The 20,783-nt window shown below is 40.2% G+C and overlaps 1 protein-coding gene and 1 non-coding gene across 2 annotated transcripts in view; both read right to left on the reverse strand.

Annotated features, from left to right (window-relative positions):
• Window positions 1–3,282: 3,282 nt before the first annotated feature.
• SVEP1 (sushi, von Willebrand factor type A, EGF and pentraxin domain containing 1) overlaps window positions 3,283–20,783 on the reverse strand; it is a 193,061-nt gene continuing 175,560 nt past the window's right edge. Inside the window, exons 43-48 of the mRNA XM_036090877.2 lie at window positions 19,770–19,946; window positions 16,463–16,633; window positions 14,834–14,929; window positions 12,925–13,020; window positions 8,441–8,534; window positions 3,283–3,861 (exon numbers count right to left, since the gene is read on the reverse strand). Coding sequence (XP_035946770.2) covers window positions 3,840–3,861; window positions 8,441–8,534; window positions 12,925–13,020; window positions 14,834–14,929; window positions 16,463–16,633; window positions 19,770–19,946 — 656 coding nt within the window. The 3' untranslated portion in view covers window positions 3,283–3,839. The remainder of the gene's footprint in view (window positions 3,862–8,440; window positions 8,535–12,924; window positions 13,021–14,833; window positions 14,930–16,462; window positions 16,634–19,769; window positions 19,947–20,783) is intronic.
• LOC118534815 (U6 spliceosomal RNA) lies at window positions 8,117–8,223 on the reverse strand. Its single transcript, XR_004916900.1, has one exon. It is a non-coding gene; the product is annotated as a U6 spliceosomal RNA (small nuclear RNA).

Genomic DNA, 20,783 nt, shown 5'->3' on the forward strand with positions numbered 1-20,783 from the left:
ACAGTGTGGGAGACAGTGACTACCCTGGTGGGGTTAGGTCAGAACTGGGAGTAGAGAACAGTGACATAGGTAAAGGGAATGACTTGGGCAAAGGCCTGGAGATGACAACACGGGCATTCAGAGACCTGAAAGCCATTCATCATGACGTCTCAATGTGGCAATTATGACTTATGGAACATTTTGGGCTGCCCTTTAAACATAGCCTAGAGTTATTTGGTGGGACTCTAACAAAAACCAAGGCTGCTTTGTGATTAAGAACATTTTCTTTTGCAAACACCAGAAACATAGGCTGTCATAATAAACTACCAGAGTTACAAAGCTTATTTGGGGTTGAAAATACCAGCCATATTCTAGCTAAGGTTTATTGTCTAGAAAGTGCTGTGGCTGAGTACTCTGGACCCTAGCCTTGGACTTCAGGTGTTGGCTAGTCATTTCTAGATCTTGTAGGTATCGCTTCTTTGTACGTCAGTTTTCCTAGGGTTAAGAGGGAGCTTTGCAGAATTAGCCAAGAAGGGTTGGGGAAGGGCTAAGAAGAGGGAGGGACGCAAACATTTATTCAGCCATTGGTTGATACAAGGCATCCAATCCTCACACGTTTTGAGACAGCCTATGAGAAAATACATTTTAAATGACAACGCAGCATGCCAACTCTAAGGTGTGCAAAAAAGAGTTTGGAAATATTTCCCCTCTAATTATAGACTTCATGGAGTCTCAACAACAGCTCTTTTGAAGAATGTGGTATAACTGAGAAATGCATGCACCTCGTTTTTGCTTCTTTTTTGTGGTCTTCACCTTAATCCATTCTTTCAGGTTTTTCTAGTTTGTCAGTTCACACTCTTTATTGCCTTTGCTGATCAGATACACTTGAACTTACAGAAGCATAAACTAGCTTGAAGCACTCTGCTGGGAAAGTAAAAGATCCAGTGGACATAATGAAAGGAGGAATCTCAGTGATTCAGAAGGGTGAGGATCAGGCGTGTAATTAGACAGGTCGGGACTCATGAGGGTGGAGGGAACACACCAGAATTCTATGAGGGGTGGGTGTGATCAGCATCTCTCCCCTGCCCAGTACAGGACAGCAGTCTGTACTGTAACTCTTACAGACACCCGAACAGCGGAGCTCTGTGTGGGTCTCTTTAAAGTAGTGTGGCTTCATTCACAAAACCCAACGGCCCAGCGACGTTCCCCCGGGAAAGTATATACTTTAAGCAGCTTTGCCCGCTGATGACTGCAGCTAGGAACACGCTGACACATGGCCCTTACATCACGTTTGCAGCTTTCCATTACTTTCAAAACAGTCCATTTCATTCAGGTGCCATCCAAGTCTACATTTTGGGCCCAGGTTACCTGGAATGGCTGGTCTGTAAGATTATTAGGGGAAAAAAATGGAAGTCTGAAGTTGTTATCACTGCCTTAAGGTCAGAGTTAGGAGGAAAACATGAGTAATTAGGTGTAAGCCCTTAAAAAAAAAAAAAAGAGTATTGCTGTCGCTATGTTAGTTGTTAAGGAAGCATAAGAAAGTAATTCTGATGTAATCTGGCCAGTAAATTTGCAATGTTGTGCCAGACTCATGCACTCACCTGGGGCAGGAAACACAGGGACATACTGTAAAAATACACTGCCAGTCTCAATAATTAACTTGTTAAATCCTTTAATTTGATCATCAGCAAATATTTTTCTCCTGTGTAGAAACGTAGCTCCAAATTTATGGATATTGCTCTTGGTAGCAGTTGCCATCTTTATATTAACCTAAGGATCACCTTGATCTGAATTCTTCTCTAAAGATTCCTGAGGAAGTGTTTAAACAAAACTATACGGAGGCAAGATCTTTCAACTTACTGATGCCAATGCATACGCCAGATTAATTAGGGTAGACAGAAAGATGACCTTTTAGTGTGGGGCTTTTACACTTCCATTAATTTTTATGAATTTAAGATGACTTTTGCTGAATATGAAAGTACACTTATGAATATACAAGTAATATATTTTCATTCAAAATAAGGCAGAAACTGTAGCCATTATGCAGGGATAATATATTTCATCGCTGTTGCTCCTTGAACCCTAATACCTGGCCTGCACTTCTGTGACTCTGTTCTTTAAATAAATATAAGTATTAACATACATAATAAATAAAAATTCTCTGCATGTTTAAAAAAAAAAGAAAGTCAGAAATAAAGGGGAAATTTGGATAAGAGGTAAAAGTTTCCCAATGTTCCATGTCTTGGGGAAAATCATTACTAATAAAGTTTGGCAAATTTCTTTCTATGCACATTTCTAGATATGAAATATTATTTGCAAACCTCATTTGCATGATGCTTTACTTCACTGTACTGTCTACATAACAAAAATAATTTAACTTACTATGAAATAAAGATCTTTTCACCTATTCAAAGTAACCCAATACAAATTGCACTTAGGTACACTTTCAGAGCTGAGTTTTGTTTTCAAATGCAGTAGCTTTCCCTAGCTTCTATTTTCCGGTGCCATCTTTCTTTTTATTACTTGGCTTTCATTTTATAGTTTTATGATTATAAAATGATGAAGATCAACATAGTTTGGAAGTTGATGGGACATCAATAAGCTAAATAAAAGGTATACTGATAAGTATGTAAAATTGGTCAAGAGAGAATGTCAGGAGAAAGAAGAAGTCAACAGCTGAGGTGTGTAGGGCAGTGGAGAGAACCACTAGGACAATCAAGATCTTTTTCATTGTTCCTGCACCTCTTCGTAGTGTTACAATGCACCCCATGCCCTATTTGGGAGCATTTCTCCCAGGATGAAGGTGAGTTGATTGTGATTTTCCTATTTTAAACAAAATCTAGTGTTTGGCTTTATTTTCCAGAAGTCTGGGGAAGTCTTTATCCTGGCAGAAGTATAGTGATGAAGTGAGTGGGGACCGAGGGGGAGCTCAGCTCTGCTTTGGACAGCAATTCTTTTTTGCAAGTGAGACCAGGAGCCCAGTTTTGGGGAACTTCTTCCATTTGCCTTTTTCCTTCCCTTTCTCTGTCCTGCTCTTCCTATCTCCCAAAGCAGTGAGTTGTGGGATTATGACCCAGTAGTGGGCTCTCTGTTCATCTTCCAGTTCTTGCATTTCTTATTCCAGCTGTGAGAAGGAAGGGAACCACTTTGTTTTGTGAGCCATGACCATACTTTTTTCCTCCATCCACTAAGTTGATTGCCTATAGCTTTCCACAGGCTGGGGAAGGAATTAGCCAGGCTACGCCTCAGCACCAGTGCAGCATTCTGGGTGGCGGGTAGTGAGGTCCAGTAGTTACCCACTGATTCAATAAAAGGAAACCTTTATTGTTCCACATACTGTAAAGAAGATGGCGCTAGAATGAGGGGTCTCCTTTACTGTGCTTTCTCAGTACACTGCATGTGATCCTGTATTGTCCCAGCAGCACAGATGAAAGATCATTATCCTCTTCATTGTTTCCGGGACATCTCACAAAATGGCACTAATCCAGCCAAATGTTATTTAATAGCAAAATAGATTTTAATTGAAAAATCATTTTAAGTAAACTGAATAAAAATGTATAGCAGGAACTTCCCCAGTAGACAGCAGAGTATATACATTTTGTGAGTGGAGCAGCATCTATTTAATATACTTTTATATAGAAAATACAAGCATATTTAAAAATGGAAACATGTAAGAAAGTATGTCACAAGGAATAACAAAATGGAACACAAAATACAAAGGTAATCCCCAAATAACAAGTTTACGAAACAAAACAAGACCCAGCACCGTGTTGGAATTTCTTTGCATAAGTTCCAGGATGCCCAGGACTACCAGGAAGAGATGATCCTGCTTTTAGGAGAGCTGGTTGGTTGTGCAGTGGTTAAAACCCAGGCCTCCTTTTCCTGGAACAAAAAACAAAGAGATTCAACAGAAGAACTGAAGTGAAGAGGTAAAAGCTTAGGGGCTGATGAAAACAGGACTGAAAGTCTCAGACGCCTGGGCAAACTCCATGACATTGTTTGTACGGTTGGGGGTCATTCCTTGAGAGAACACGTGCCAACCTTACGAAAAGATCTGAGAATCAGCAGAAACTTGAGTTTTGATCCTGGCTCTGTCGCCAGTCTCCCGTCTGATAATCCTCTTATCTGTAAAACGATGAGTTTGGACTTCGTGAACCTGAAGGTCCCTTACAGCATTAACAGTTTATGGTTTTTATTTATGCCATTTATTTAGGATCAATTTTCTGAAGATGCACATAGAGATCAGAGGAAACATATTCCCTTTCTTAAGGACGGAACTAACTGGGAATAATACCGGGTCTGTCTTAGTCATCAGCAGAGAAGGTTATAGGTTGAGGGATTTAATGGATACCACAGGGGTGTTTCTCCACCAGCTGTCACTGATGCCTGGACACGGCTCCATCTGTGAACAAGCTTTACTGAGCATCTGTTTCTGTGTCTGGACTAAGTACGAGGGATACAATCTTCAAGGCACTCAATCTTGCGGGAGAGAAGGAAATTTAAAAAAAATGTCTGGAAACATTTACTGTTTTGATTTCTCAGAAAAGCTTTCTCCTCTTCCCATTTCAGGGGAATCATACTACACACGGTTCTTTCTTCTGGGAATTGCCAGCCTCCTCTCCCCTTTACCCCAAAAGTAAGGTAAAGATCTTGACAAAATGACTCTTCATGTTAGTACAACATAACTCAACCTAGGACCACAGTTCACTGATACATGGTGGGCCCTTCAATTTTTAAGATTTTTAAACTGGGTCAGCACACTATTTCTGCGGATGCTGTGGTGTGACATGTAAAATGTAGACGCTGTAAGCAGTTCTGTCCTTCCACTTGAACTGAACAGCAGAGAAAACCACACTGCAGAGGATGGAGCGGGCACTGGAGAGAGGAAGGGAGACAGGAGGTGGAGAGGCTTTGCATGGCTTTCCAGTCCTCAGTCTGGTCCTACTAATGCTTAGCCACCTCATGTCTTTGGGTTCTATGCAAGGTCCTTCTATTGTGACAACATATTCCTTTCTTTAATGAAGCTAGTTAGAGTTGTGGTAAGAGAGTCCTTACTAATATGTTGCTCCTAGAACAATCGATGACAGTACAAGGAGGCAGGGGCTGGCCCAGTCTTCTGGGTAGAAGATGACCTTCCCTTGAATATGGGATATGCCTCGGAGCTTATTTTGCTGAACATATACATTTGGATTCCTTTATTAAACTTCTGCATAAGAATATCTAGATTTTGTTTTCTTTATTAATAGACAGTATTTTCAAAAAGCTACTAATTATCCTTCCCCTAGTTGAGAAAGAGCTCTTATGGGAGTATTTTGATATTAGGGAACCACACAAACAACTCTGGGTGTCCTTTTCTTATTTATAAGATGAAGGAGTTGAAATAGAAAGTCTAAGATTATAAGGATGTTATAAATACTTCCTGTTCCTTTTTGAGTCACTGCCATTCTTATTTCTTTTATCTTTTTTTTTCCCTCTCTCTCTCTTCTTTTCTTTTTTCCCCAGAAACCCCTTCCAGTTTGATTTTCACTTTCTTAAATTCTTTCAACTCTGCTCTCAAGTAAAACTATCATTTTTATCTTGGAAGCTTCTACATATACAATCCAAATTTGCTCTTTGGGGTTTAATTTATTTTTTCTCTTTGCAAAGATGGCATATACTTGGGATGATATGAAGAAATTCATTGGCACAAGACTGATGTTTTTAAATGAAGCTTGTACTTAAATAAATTTTTGTCTTTGCAAGTTGACTCTGATATTCTAATCATGATGAAATAAAAGGAAATGGAAAAATTAGAGTTGTTTTCAGTTAACTGAGTTTCCCACTTTTTAAGGTGAATATGAAAATATCCATTTGTTTTTAATGATTACTATAAGATGGAAGTAAATATACATAATACAAATCTAAGTGATGTAATACAATAATATATATTGAAAGTCTTAAAATAGAGCTGGTAATATTCCAACATTTCAACATTTGTGAGGATAGTGTTATAATATTGAAAATATTTTATCCACTGCATGATGTAGTGTGTCTGACATTTCCTGAGGTTTAAAAAAGCTTAAATCTTGAGAGAGAAGAACAAAGCTAGATGCATCATGTTCTCTGATTTCAAACTATATTACAAAGCTATGGTAATCAAAACAGTATGGTGTTGGCATAAAAACAGACACATAGATCAATGAAACAGAATAAAGAGCCTAGGAATAAACCCATGCATAGATGGTCAATTAATTTATGACAAAGGAGCCAAGAATATACACTGAGGAAAGAACAATCTCTTCAACAAACGTCTTGGGAAAACTGGACAGCCACATGCAAAAGGATGAAACTGGACCACTTTCTTAATCATACATAAAAATTAACCCAAAATGGATTAAAGGCTTGAATATAAGAGCTGAAACCATAAAACTCCTAGAAGAAAGCATAGGTGGCAAGCTCCTTGACATTGGTCTTGGTGATGAATTTTTCGGATTTGACAGCAAAAGCAAAGGCAACAAAAGCAAAAATCAACAAGTGGGTCTACATCAAACTAACCTGCACAGCAAAGGAAACCATCAACAAGATGAAAAGGCAACCTACTGAATGGGATCATATATCTCATAAGAGATTACTATCCAAAATATAGAAAGAGCTTATACAACCCAATAGCAAAAAACAAACAAAAATACAAAACAAAACAAAACAAAAACCCCAAAACCAAAACACAACCCAAACAATTAGATTAAAAAATAGGCAGAGGATTTGAATAGACATTTTTCCAAAGATGACATATAGAAGGCCAACGGGTACATGAAAAGATGCTCAAGATCCTCAATCATCAGGGGAATGCAGATCAACACCACAATGAGGTATCACCTCACACCTGTTGGAATGGCTATTATCAAAAAGACAAGAAAGAACAAGATGCAGCAAGAATGTGGAGAGAAGAGAACACTAATTCACTGTTGGTGGGAATGGGAATTGGTGCAGCCACTGTGCATAATGGTATGGAGGTTGCTCTAAAAATTAAAAATTAAAAATAAAACTGCCATACAACCCAGCAATTCTACTTCTACTTCTGGGTATTTATCTGAAGAAAATGAAACTACTAACTCGAAAAGATATATGTGCCCCCATGTTCATTGCAGCATGATTTACAATAGCCAAGATCTGAAAACAACCTAAGTGTCCACTGATGGATGAATAAAGAAAATGTGATACACACACACACACACAGAAATACTATTCAGCCATAAAAAATGTAATCTTGCCATTTACAACAACATGGATGGCCCTTCCATCCAAACTTCCAGTTATAAAATAAGTAAGTCATGGGGATGTCCTGTACAGCACGGTGACTGCAGTTAATAACACTGTATTGCATATTTGAAAGTTGCTAAGATAGTAAATCTTAAAAGTTCTTACCAGGAGAAAAACATTTTGTAACTGTGTGGTGATGGATGCTAACTAGATCTATTGTAATAATCATTTTGCAATATATACACAAATATCAAATCATTATGTTGTATACCTGAAACTAATTTAATGGATATCAATTATACTTCAGTAAAAAGAAGTTTAAATTATTTTTAACTATTTTCCCTTAGACTTATTTTTGTGATAATCTTTTCTCAACTATGATATTTATCTGTTTAGAAATGAGAAACCAGGGGTGCCTGGGTGGCTCAGTTGTTAAACGTCTGCCTTCGGCTCAGGTCATGATCCCAGGCTCCTGGGATCGAGCCCTGTGTCCGGCTCCCTGCTCCGCGGGAAGCCTGCTTCTCCCTCTCCCACTCCCCCTGCTTGTGTTCCCTCTCTCACTGTGTCTCTCTCTCTGTCAAATAAATAAATAAAATCTTAAAAAAAAAAAAAGAAATGAGAAGCCAATTGGCAGACACATTTTTACATAATTTTTTTAGTCAATTAAATACTGCATATACATACACTAGAAATATGAAACAAGACTTTTGACTTTAAAAACAAACATTTCTTATCAATCTCAATACCATTTTTTACTGTAATCAGGAATGCAAGTGAACATCAATACGATGTATTGAGTTTATTATTTATTTTACATCCTTACATATGAATGATGCAATCTTCTGTTCAAGAGGGCAGTTTATTTGTTTAATTAACCCTTTTTTCTTTTTTTTGGTGGAAAAATATGGAATGTTTCATGAGTTTGCATGTCATCCTTTTAAACGGGCCATGCTAACCTTCTCTGAATTATTCCAATTTTAGTTTACATGCTGCCAAAGTGAGCACAAGATTATTTATTTTTGAGATACTGTTTTGTCAATTCTTAACTAATATTTCTTTGTGTTGGCTCTAGTTCAAATTTAGAGAGCATCTGAAAATGGACAGTTTTGAATGTAAAAAGCTTATCCTTAAACTAGAGATACCTTCTGGCTCTTGGGACAAATGTCCCGTGAATTTTGACCTCTTTATGTTGTAGATAAACATTCATTTTTGATTGCCTTACCTGGAGCAGTCATGGCCTGTCCAAGCTGAGAGACAGTGACATCGGTTTGGTCTTATGCATTTTCCACCATTTAAGCAGGGAGACTGGCAAACAGCTGGAATGAAAAATTCATGCATTTATTTAATTAATACTTAGCAAGTCGGAAGATATTCAACGAAGGCACGTAGAATAAGATCTGACTCTGTTTTCCGCTCTAACCACTGCCATTCCCCACCCACTATTTGTATTACACATTTCTGCCCCTTTGTTTGACCTCATGTCGTTATGTGACACCACCCACCCACTCCCTTTTTCCCTCCAAGCCAGGCAATTCTCATATTTAAGGTCCAGGTTAAGTCCTACACCTGTGTATTAAAACCTTTGCTGATAACATTAAATCCACTGATTTTTCTCATTTATTCTTTATGCAACCAATCTGACATACACAGTTTTGAACTGCAAATTTTTCATATGCTCAATTAGACTATATTTCACTTGAGAGAGCTAGCAGCGAATTCTAGACACCAGACACCAACTCTTAAGACAATCAATCAGACATAGAATCTAAAATAACAAAAAGCAAAACAAACAAATAAACAAGAATAGCAGATGATTCACAAGTTCTTTGTATTTGCTAGAAAACACATTTCATGGCTTTTTACCATCTTTAGCTGGAATTACAGAACCTGGAATAGAATTAAAAATTAGCCACAGATAAAACCCTGAGTGAATACCTAAAGATTTACTATATAGGCACCTTTCTCACAAATCCACTGCATCATAACCACACTCTTCAATTGCATGTATCTACTTGTAAAAAACTTATGGATGCTAAAAACTGATAGGAACTAGCACCCACAAGTTTAACAAAACAAAGAAAAAGGAGAACTTCCTCAAGGAAGAAAATAAAATTCCTGTTGAAAGAAGGCTGGAAGTGAGAAATGTTTCAGCCTCATTATAGCATGGAAAAGTAGGCTTTCCAGATGAAAAACTCATCTTTGGTGAGATATAAATAAATGTCATTTCTTTAATCATTCATCCAACTTGATAAGCAAGCACTGGGTGGGAAGAGAGAGGACAAATAAAAAACCCTGTCTTCATCCTTGGGGAGCTCTCTTGGGGAGTTAAAGAGTAGGAGTGGGCCAAGAGAATGCATGTATCTGCCACATAATAAAGAGGAAATTATGAAACAAAGCAGGATTAAAAATAGCAAAAATAAAACCCAATCATTGAAAACTAACTCTCCATAGATTCTGCTTACTAATAAAAAAATGACTCCTTTTCCTTCTTTTTATTTTTAAAGATTTATTTACTAATTTTAGAGACAGAGAGCACACATGAGTGGGGGGAGGGACAGAGGGAAAGGGAGAAAGTATCTCAAGCAGACTCCATGCTGAGCATGGAGCTCGATGTGGGGCTGGGTCTTACAACCCTGAGATCATGACCTGAGCCGAAATCAAGAGTCGGACGCTCAACTGACTGAGCGATCCAGGCGCCCCACTCCTTTTCAATAGCATGATGATTTAGTGGTTTCTGACGGTACTAACAAATTCATTTTACTTCCTTGCCTAATAGCTTAACACTTTCCTCCTTCCCTATAACAGGGATGCCCCCAGCGTTCCATTTTGGGCTACCTTCTCATGTCATGTGCCTTCTGTACAGTCTTATGTTTTTCTCCATGAATGTTTTCCAGCGATGACTTACACACTGCTATCTTCAATCTACATGTATCTTCTGGGAACCCAAACCATCATTCAGCTGCTGATCAGAGCTCTCCCTGGTATGTTTCACAGGCTCCTCGAACTCAGCATGTGCATGCTTAACTCCTCATCTGTACCTTCAGACCTGCTCCTCTTGGGTTTTCTATCTCAGTAAACGGCAGTACCTTCCCCTCAGGGGCCCAAAACATGTATCAGTCTTGATTCATCTCAGACTTTTACTCCCACAACAAATCTATAACCAAGTAGTGAGACACCTCCCTAACTTCTCTCAAATCCACCCTTTTCAGTTATCATTTTTCCAGACTTCATTACATCTTGCCAATTCTGCTTTGTTAACTGCCTAAGTGGACTCCCAATTGTTAAGTCTTCATTTTCCATACTGCCGCCAAAATCACTTTTCTAAAAGAAAATCTCATCATGTGACTTTCCTGCTTAAAACCCTTCAGAGGCTTCCGTTGCTCATAGGACATAATCCAGCATCTTGAATTCGGCATACAATGCATTTCCTTCTCTGGCTCTGCCCCTCTCTGCAGCTTCATTTCCAGTCACACCTCTACATTCCCTCTACAGCTTCAGTTCTACTATGCTGAACACACATGTGTTATGCTTCCATGCTTTTGACTAGAATGATCTTTCTCCTGGTGACTACTCTTGCTCTTCTTCTGAGTCTATGCTTATGAAGACTCCTGAATGTCTGCACTTGGGTAGTGTACCCGTCTTCACCCTTTCCAGAGAATTCAATTAGCCTGCAGTTATCTACTTATAGGCCATTCTGCATCCTTCCTGTTTTTCTAGGTTAAATTCTGGAGGGCAGGAGCTCCTGTTTCATACACTGTTGTATGCTTAGTATGTAGGACATGTGAGCAGGATATGTGCTGAGGTAGCTGCTCCAAGAAAGGAACACTATGTGGCTCAGTGTCATTAGGGAGCTTATGCTAGTTAGGGAGCCAAGGAGCTAAAAGAAGTACAGAAAAATCAGATCAATGGAGATTGTACCTAATTGAGTCATATCTATAGAAATGGGATGTTAGAAAATAGATTATTGTGGTATAAAGCAAGTTTGGAGATAAGAGGAAACTTAGGCAGGGCTTTTGAGGTTGGATAAGGTTTGAAGAGGTAGGGGAAAGAGGGAAACCACGAGCCTGTGCTGAGCGATGGGGGTAACAAGGAAGCCATCACTGCAGGGAACAGAGTGTGATTGGTTGGATGAAAGTTGAGTTTTACCAGGTGTGCTAAAGCCAGTCTATGCAGAGCCTTGGAAGTCAGAAGTATTTGTGCCGAAAAATTTGGGCTGGATGTGGAGACAATAGGGTACCATTTTAGGTTCTGAAATAGGGCAAAAAGATACACCGAAAGGCGTACATAATGATGTTTAGCTTGGAAGTGGAGGGACAGGATGATCAACCAGTAGACTCTGAGGGTGACTCCAAGAAGAGATCTTTTACTAGCTGGTGACAGTGGGGACCGAGTAGGATGGAGGAGGTACTGTGCAGAGAGAAGCAGAAAGGTGCTGATACTGGGAATCTCAGCGGAAGGAGTGGGAGAATCAAGGATGCCTCCACCTGGAAGAGTGGGACCACCACCTGCAAAGTAAGATGGCTGGGAAATGGCCCGAAGCATTTGCACATGACTTCAATTTGGGAAATGCAGATAAAACCTCTAAGTTGATTTGTTACAAACAAATGCTCTATAGATTGCTTTTAGATTTTCAAATAAAAGCTTCACATTCAACCTCCAGTAGATTTTTCCTTTTCTACATTCACAGATGGCTGTTCCGGCTTCCGGTAGGGGGCCGACACATCTGATTTTGCGGTGACAGTACATGTCACTCCCATTTCCTTAGTTTACTTATCAACAGTACCCTTTCCGCTCTCAAAAATGTCCGAGTTTGAAAGCTAAGTTATATGGCCACCCAGCCTTAGAGCTCATAACAAGCTCTGGTGCCCACACACCTGTTCTGGCTTTTGTTTCAGCGCCCCTCCCCCCCACCAGAGGTGGTATGAGTATTGTTTACAGGAGGGATGGTGGAGAGTTAGAATACCAGATCAATACAGCAAGTTCTATTCTTTTAACAGTTGCCTAAAAATGTCAGACTTTTTAACAAAGGTGAAAACCTGTCATTTTAAACATTCATTTTTCAACATGAGAAACCTATCATAGGCAGGCGCTATCCGAGGTACTGGGCATGTAATGATCACAAAGAGATATCCCTGCCCTCAAGTGGCACATAATCTAGTGAAGGCAAGGACAGTTGGATGATCCAACAATGAAGACCTCAAAGTATAGAAAAGTAAATGTCGTATTTGAGATAGGTAAGAGTGGTTAAGGGGACGTGCTTGTCACCAATCAACAACAGTTTGGTACTGTTGTCTATGAAGAACCTTTGATTTAACTCAAATGGTATTTATTTAGAGCCTTGTTCTTTCTGAATAGTTACCACGAAGTTAGTAATCCGGTTTCACAGGGATGGAAATAAATATTCTTCCGAACCTCTGCACGTCTTCTCGATACACTGCAAAGCGGAGCAGATGACGTGAAGGAGGCTGACAACTGAGTTGACTTAGATGCTCTTCTTTGGTTTGTGACCCTGACAGGTACCTCTGATGCAGCCATAGACTTCAGCATTGAGCCTATCATTCAAGAGACCATCCTGAGGAATTCTTGAGAGGCTCTGGCACCCTTTTGTTTCCCTGCCACCTCTGAATCTGAGTCACACTCACCACTGTCCTTGGCGGCCTCATTGAGCCAAATCCACAAGAAAACAAACCCGAGAGAAAAACCTACCTGTATGACAGCGGGACCCTGTCCAGCCAGGTGGGCAGTCACACTGATAAGGGGCCACACAGCGACCACCATTCAAACAGGGGAGAATGCATATTGCTAGAAAGGAGACCAAAAACGGATTTAATCAAAATATACACATTCAGGTATGTTCAAGTGTTTTCCAGGAAGAGTAAAACCTTGAATGACCCACCGGATAGTCTCCCTGGATGTGTTCTGTTTATTAATCGGTAAACACAATCAGGAAAGTAAGGGTGGGCCTTTAGCCTCATGAAATGACTCTAGGGCCAAATGCACTCTTTTAGAAAGGATATACCGTAATCAATGTCTGCTAAGTGCTTTGCTTTCTCTTCACAGAATAAGCAGAATGTTCTCCATTTATTATCATTTCAAATTTCCTTTTCAAATTACATGAAGTGCTCAAGAGGGTTTGGCTGTCTCGAGGCTCTCTTACTGTCCTGAATTAAATGTAAGCATGGGGTCAGAGGGGCTATCCTGTGCTGGTTTGGGCAACACATTAGCAGTGATGGGACAACTCACTCTATTTCCTTGGAGCAGAGGCCTGATGGTGACTGAATCAGGCCTCCCTTACACCCTCCATGACAATAATTTTTCCTAGAAATTACTGAGCTCTTTAAAGAGGAACAGTCTGTTTAAAAGGAGTGAGATTGTCTCTTGGCTTCCTACTCAAAGCACAGTTCTCAAGCCAATAGCACTGGCATTACCTAGGAGCTGGCTAGAAATGCAGAATCTCAGGTCCCAACCCAGAACTACTAAATCAGAGTCTGCATTTAACATCTCGCAGATGGTTTGTATGCACACTAAAGCTTGGGAAGCCCTGGTCTAATGCAGGAGGGCAGGCACATGCTCAGTGAGCTCAGCTAGGCTTGCTGTAAGGGTCCCCCAGGGTAAATGTTTCCCTGGTCTTTGGACTCTTAGCATTATAGCAGGTCAAGTTTGGGAGCCCTAAATGGGAAGGAATGATTGGGGAGAAGAGGGAGGAAAAACATAATTTCTCTTCTTTCTTAATCATTGTGAGAATACTTGCTTTGGTGAGTTGTTAGCAGCCAAATTTATTTCCATCGTATATTTTCCTTTCTAGATTAGTTGCAATAGTTACACTTAAAACAGTTTTAGAATCTCTTATAACATGTCTGGCCTTCAAGAAAACTGATACAGACCAATGGTCATCACCCAAATGACTCCTAATGTGATTTACAGACACCACTCCCAATGAAACATGAAATCATTTTATCCTCACATATATATATATTTAAGATATTGGAACAAATGTCTACAGTTTAGACATTAAAAAAAACATTTAAAACCACTTATTTCCATTCTCCTGAAAGTTCAAATTCAAACATATTTTTATAAGGATCAAAATTCTATATTAATTTACTAAACATTGTATAGATACCGGAGTGCCCACTTTCCCTATTTTCTTAGTTGGGAAGAACTACCCCTAATGAAAAAGAGTGAATGGTGGGCTGCAAATACTACATACAAAGTACGGTGTTATGCAACACCATGAATTTATCACAACTGCAGCAATGAGAGGCACAGCACAAAAATGGACTTGAGATAGGGAAGACATAGGCTGGGAAACCCTCTATTATAAGGTCCTTCTCAAGAGGATTCTTGGGAATTTGTGACAGGAGGCATGTGGAGATGGCTCTGGGTGGATCACGATCACTATATTTTCAAGGTCACCTATATCCTAGCTCTTTTGCAACTAATTGACATATTCAGATTGACTCTAGGCCCTCTTGTCTGGTCTGCTGCAGGATTTAAGCGAATAAATTCCTCTACCAGTAAAGCCAGTCCCCTGAGTTGGCAGCTTCCAGGCAAATTATCAGGACTCAAAGTAAGATTTAAGGACATAACATGTAAGGTCTGAGGACAGACTCACGTTCTTCACAGAGGCGCCCCATCCAGCCATCTGGACAGGAACAAGCATTGGGGCGTTGGCAGATACCTCCATTCTGACATGGGAATCGACAGACAGCTAGAAAAGAAGCAGGATGGATTATAAACCCAGGGAATTATGGAAGGGTATTTGTTGGAAAATAGGATTCCTTGTTTACATTTCATAACATTTCCTAGAGGCAAGCTTTACGGAAGAGAAACAAAACTGAATCTCAAGATTCAGTCAGGGACGTGAGGGCTCTTGGAAAGGGGCATAAATCAACTTGGGTAGTTCTGAGAATATGGCTTTCAAAATTTTAGTCATCTGGGGATTCAGGGCAGAAGGGGACAAGGTGGTTTAGACAAAAGGTAACCTCTTTTGGTCTGGACCAGGGGAAATGCCTCTTTCAGAAGACCTGAGAATGCCCTTCCCAAGGTGCCCTTTGATGGTCTGGTTGATAGCTCTTTGGTGCTGCCACTGTCACTCAGTGTCTTAAAACAAGCACGTGAAGGAACAAACAAGCCAGCCAGCAGACGCATCTCTCATTTAACTGCTGATTTGAAGCGAAGCCTGGGCTATTCTATGAGGATGTCACCTCCTCCGCTGCCCTCTCATTCTCTTACATCTCATGTGTTAGGGATCTCGCTTCTCACTGTTGCTTTCAGACAGTTCATCTCCCTTCTCCTGCAATCACCCTTGCCTCTCTTGAGGCTCATGCCATGCATTCATTGATTTCCTCAATTCTCTCAGCCCCAACGGGTCATTAAAGACTCTGGCCTTTTCACCCCAAATCCAAATCTGACCATGGCCCATGTGGCCATGTGGAAAACCTACTCAGCAATTTGATTTTTCTTTTAGTTCCTTGGTTATGTTTGTCTTGTTCACTAGCATAGCTCTTGACTTTCAGTAAGTATTTGTAGACTGGAACAATCATTATGGTTTGTAAAAAAGTGTAAGTTTTAGGACCTACTAGGATGCCTCGTTATCTACCTCTTTCAATGTTGCAGAATTTTAAGCACAGAACCTTGTTCCCTTGTTCCCCCAAGGATATTTTATTGAATTCACACACAAAATTCATCCTTGGGTTGGCAAATTCAATCCAGCAAGTGAAGGGACAGCAGTGCTGATATGAGCATGGATGGAGTGCCTGTCACCAGCCCCCAACATGGCCAGGGAGACCCTGGGGTGGGCTCCACCTCCCTAGGGCTGCCCAGTACCTCCTGTGTCTTACTCTGCCCACCAGACGGGCTACCCCATCTCCAGCAAGGCTAGGAGTCTGCCCAGGATGGGGGGTAGAACTGGAATCTGCTGGAACTACCTGACTGTCCAAGAAGTGCCCTCATGGCTCACACATAACACAGCTCCCCTAGCAGCTGGAGAATACTCTGAGAGAACACTTGAACTGAGGAGCCATGATCGACTCAGGAAAGGGCCGTGTGCTGGGCCACAGTTCTGTATGAAAGCTTTCAAAACTCAAACCCATAAAGTTAAGGAAAATGACATAGATGTCAAGGGAAAATTTAAAGCCAAGGAAAAGTAAAAGAGCTGCATACTAGCTGTTGGCCTTATCAGACTTTGATATGCATTTCCCTACAGCTTCCCTGAGAAATAACCGTTCAAAGATTCCCTTACCTCTGCAAACAGGAGGTGATGTCCAGGTTCCGTTCTCTAGGCAAACACTCCTTAGGGAACCCTCCAACATGTATCCACTGTAACACGAGTAGGTGATCATGTCCCCATACTGATAATGTATGCCTCGAGCAATCGCGTTTTCTACATGAGTTGGTGGACCACAGGATATTTCTACAGGGAAACAAAACCACAATGAAGCCTGTGCTACTGACCCAGCCAGTGGATGGAAGAGAACACAGTCTCCTCTCAAAGACTGAATTAATTTAAAGAGCAAAGATAAAATATATAAAGTTACCTTTTCACCTGTATAATAACTAAAAGATAGTAGGAACTAAAAGCATAATCTGCTGCTGTCTAGAAAAATGAGATGTGCAGGGTCAAAGGTTTTGCCTTCTGATTCAAATGCTGAAGCTGAGCTTCTTTTTTTTTTTTTTTTTACTCAGGCAAGAAGTCTCTAGGAGCCCAAGAATGAGCTTTTGTGGATTGCCAAAGAGGTGGCTTCCAAGAGAACGTTCATGCAGGATGCTGATCAAATTAGAAAGGGAGAAGCATGGGGGTTATTTGTGGTCTACTATTTTAGAGTAAAGATCATGAATTGCACTACTGTATATTCCATCAAGGCCATTTTATTAGTGCCTAGGACAGCACCTGGTATGCAGTGGGCTCTCAAGACATGTTCGAAAAATGAATAAATGAGTATTGTCTCTGGCCTGTCCATACTGTTTACACCCCTTGATGAGGTTTATGACATTTGAGGTTTCAAGGTTTCACATCAGTTTCCTTCTTTTCAAGACGGTAACACAGTGACTCTTTGCTTTTGAAATATGTGAGATTGAATGATAATCCTCTCTTTTAGAAGTGACGTGTACTGTATATTTAAATAAAAAATTTTATAACTAATTTTGCCTTGAGAAGCCTTGAGATAACTAGAGTTATTTTGGGGTGGCTCACAAAACAAGGACTGGATTGGAGCTGGGACTCCAATCAGTATCCTGTTTGTATAAGTCTAACTTTTGGATGACTCTCCATGAATTCTAAAAGGTCACTTTGTGGTCATAATACTATTAAGAACTTGTCAGAGGGGATGACAATGTGTATGTTTTTTCTGAATTTTCTTCTCCTTCTAAGGTGGTTACAAACGTTAATTCAGTGAGTTAGATATCAAATATGTATTAATGCCTACTGTGGATCAGAAACTGGAAAGAAACCAATAAAGAAAATGTGGTCCCATTGTTCAGACAAGTAGCAGAATGATGGACAACTTAAAAAGAGCTGTTGTACAGGCCTGGGGGATACTCTACTATAGGAAAATCAAAGTGAATGTGACTAATTATGCTTAGGATTATCAGGGTACAAATTGCAGTGAAAGTGGCATTTAACTAGGCTCTAGAGCTTGAGTAGATCAGAGGGAAAGAGCTTCCAGGCTGGGGGAGCGGCAGATAGAAAGATCATGGCGAGCTGATGGCTGGATTACTGAAGTGACCAAAGCACGGATTTCAGACGACCTATACGGGAATCATCTTGGGTTCTTGCTAGAAGTGAAAATATCGGGAGTTTCTAGTTTGTAAGTCTGCATCTTACCTACACTCCCTAGGTGATTCCCACACACGCTAAATTTTAATCACTGATTCATAAAGATAATTATCAGGACGAGGTGAAAAGAATGAGGTAAGTTGTTGCTCATGTCCCTCAGGGAAGAGATTTTCTTCTAAGCCACAGGCTTTCTGTTTAATAAAAAATGCAAAAGAGGGATTGAGGATAGCAAACAGGGGTAGAAACTGTCTCCTTCTCTCAGAGGCAACCCCTGAGCCTCTCAAGAATATGGAGGAATCAGGAAGCATGCACCAGAGTGCATGTCTCTCCTTACTCTGCCTTCCAGTGCTCTGAGTGGTACGTCTCAGGGAGCTGAGACCAACGTGGGGATACGTGTGCAGAATCAGGCCACTTGGCCTGCTTTAGTTCAGGCTGGTGGTCAAAGCTTATACATAACATAGTTCTCCCATTTCACTTGGAGTAGACTTTATAAGGCTAAAAGTATAGTACATATTTCCTGGAGTAAAATCAAAATTCTAATGCTGTGATAGACCGCTAGTTGAAAATTCAGGCACTTGGGCTATTGGTGTATTTCCTCCTATCAGGAGATGTTGCTGAAATAAATACACCGATTTATTTATTCTTCAAAACAAACCTGTAAGATAGGTGTTATTGGGGCTATTAACACATGAGAGCCCTAAGGCTCAAAGAAGTTAGGGCACGGGCATAAGTTTAGACTTAGAAAGTTTTGAGGACAGAATTCAAACCCAGGTCTTCTCTGACTCCACAATTCCCATGGCCTTCACACACCCATTTCTTCTTAATTGGAGTACAAGTGTTCTGAAGATGGTTATTGCAGGCATGATATGTTCCTATACTATGTAGCCCAGTGTCCTGCATCTGGTTAGACTCAATGAATATTTATTAATTGATTGCTACAGAGGGAGTAGCTTGGACCACAAGGGAGCCGGAGGGTAGGAAGTTGGGCAGGGGAGATGTTTTAAGTGCAGGAAGTGTGTGTGAAGAGATGTCAAGAGTTATCACAAGGCAGCAAGAGATGCTGCCGGATTGTGTGTTATGTATCAACATGGTGCTAGCCCAGAGGTTCTCAAACTGTTGTTCCAGGACCAGTATCTCCAGCAGCCACACCTGGGAACTTGTTTGAAATGCACATTCTCAGGCCTCACCCCAGAGTACTGAATCAGACATTCCAGAGAGGGGCCCAGAAATCTGTTTTAAACAAGTCTTCTAGATGGTTCAAGTTAGAGAACCACTGTGGAATAATTTTTGTATTGCAAAGCATCCATAGCCTGTTAAAGGATAGTTTGGAGACTCTCAGAATATGGGAAAAATATGTATTTTATTTAATTTTTTAAAAGTAATCTCTACGCTCAACCTGGGGCTCGAAATTCATGACCCTGAGATCAAGAGCTGCATCCTCTATCCACTGAGCCAGCCAGGTGCCCTGGGAAAAAAATATATTTTAGATTTAATATTTTGCTCATTCCCAGAAGGACGTATTTTGAAAATCTGTTCAGTGAATCCTGGCCAGATAGGTTTTAGCCTATTTCTGGAAAGTTTTTTCTTTTTATGTTTGGAATTCAAAGACCTTTTTTTTTTTTTAATTTTAAAAATTGTCAACAGAGAAGCTGATAACCATAAAACAGAGATATAAATATCTACATTTAAGTTACTTGATTGAAAATATCTCACAAGGATGAGAAAACATTCTGCACTAATGAAATGAGCTGAATCCACCTGTCCATTTACTTACTCTCACATTTGGCACTTGTCAGCGTCCACGTCTCGTCGGGGTTACAGGTAATGATGCCTTGGCCTTGAAGCAGGAAGCCTTCCCTACACTTGATGGACACGTTCTGATCAACATAAAACTCCTTTTCAGAAAGCAGGGCATTCTCGGGAATCACAAAAGGAACAGGACATGGATTTGCTGTTAAACAGAAAAAAAATGCTTACTGATATTCTCCTTCTCTTCTTAATTTATTTCTTTAAAGGCAGAGTATGATGAGCCCTCTGGAGCTGGGTTCTCAGTGATGATAATATGAGGCTTAAAAATACAGAACTTCAAACATTAAAAAAATGTGTTTTGCATCCACATGAAATTATTTTTAAGGATAAGATCAGATCAGATCTGGGACGCCTGGGTGGCTCAGTCGTTAAGCGTCTGCCTTCGGCTCAGGTCATGATCCCAGGGTCCTGGGATCGAGTCCCACATCGGGCTCCCTGCTCGGTGGGGAGCCTGCTTCTCCCTCTCCCTCTGCTGCTCCCCCCACTTGTGCTCTCTCTCTCTCTCTGACAAATAAATAAATAAAAATCATTAAAAAAAAAAGATCAGATCAGATCTGAAAACCTCAAGTTATTCAACCACTAACACATTGTCCTAAAATTCTAAGATGGCAAATTAAATAGTTGTTTGAAATTATGGCCCAACACTGGGGAAAGAAAAGGTGTGTTAGAAATCAGGGAGTGCATTAAACATTCCTTTGGTCTTTGAAGAATATTAGGAATGCAGAGTAAAATCTCATTGTCACTTTACTTTCTTTTATTGAACATCCTTCAGAAGGACGCCCTAGAGAATCATCAGACTTTTCTAAGTGAGCTGAATAAAACTTCAGATTCACACTACTTACACAGAATATTATAACTTAAATTGTAGAGTTTGCAAGTCTTATTCATAAAAATGGATTCATTTTATACATTGGAAGCAAAACCAAAAAATGATTAAAACACAAGGATTTCTTAGTGCAAGTGTATGACACACATCAAC

This window comes from Halichoerus grypus, chromosome 14 (genome assembly GCF_964656455.1).
Source record: "Halichoerus grypus chromosome 14, mHalGry1.hap1.1, whole genome shotgun sequence".
NCBI classification, from domain to species: domain Eukaryota; kingdom Metazoa; phylum Chordata; class Mammalia; order Carnivora; family Phocidae; genus Halichoerus; species Halichoerus grypus.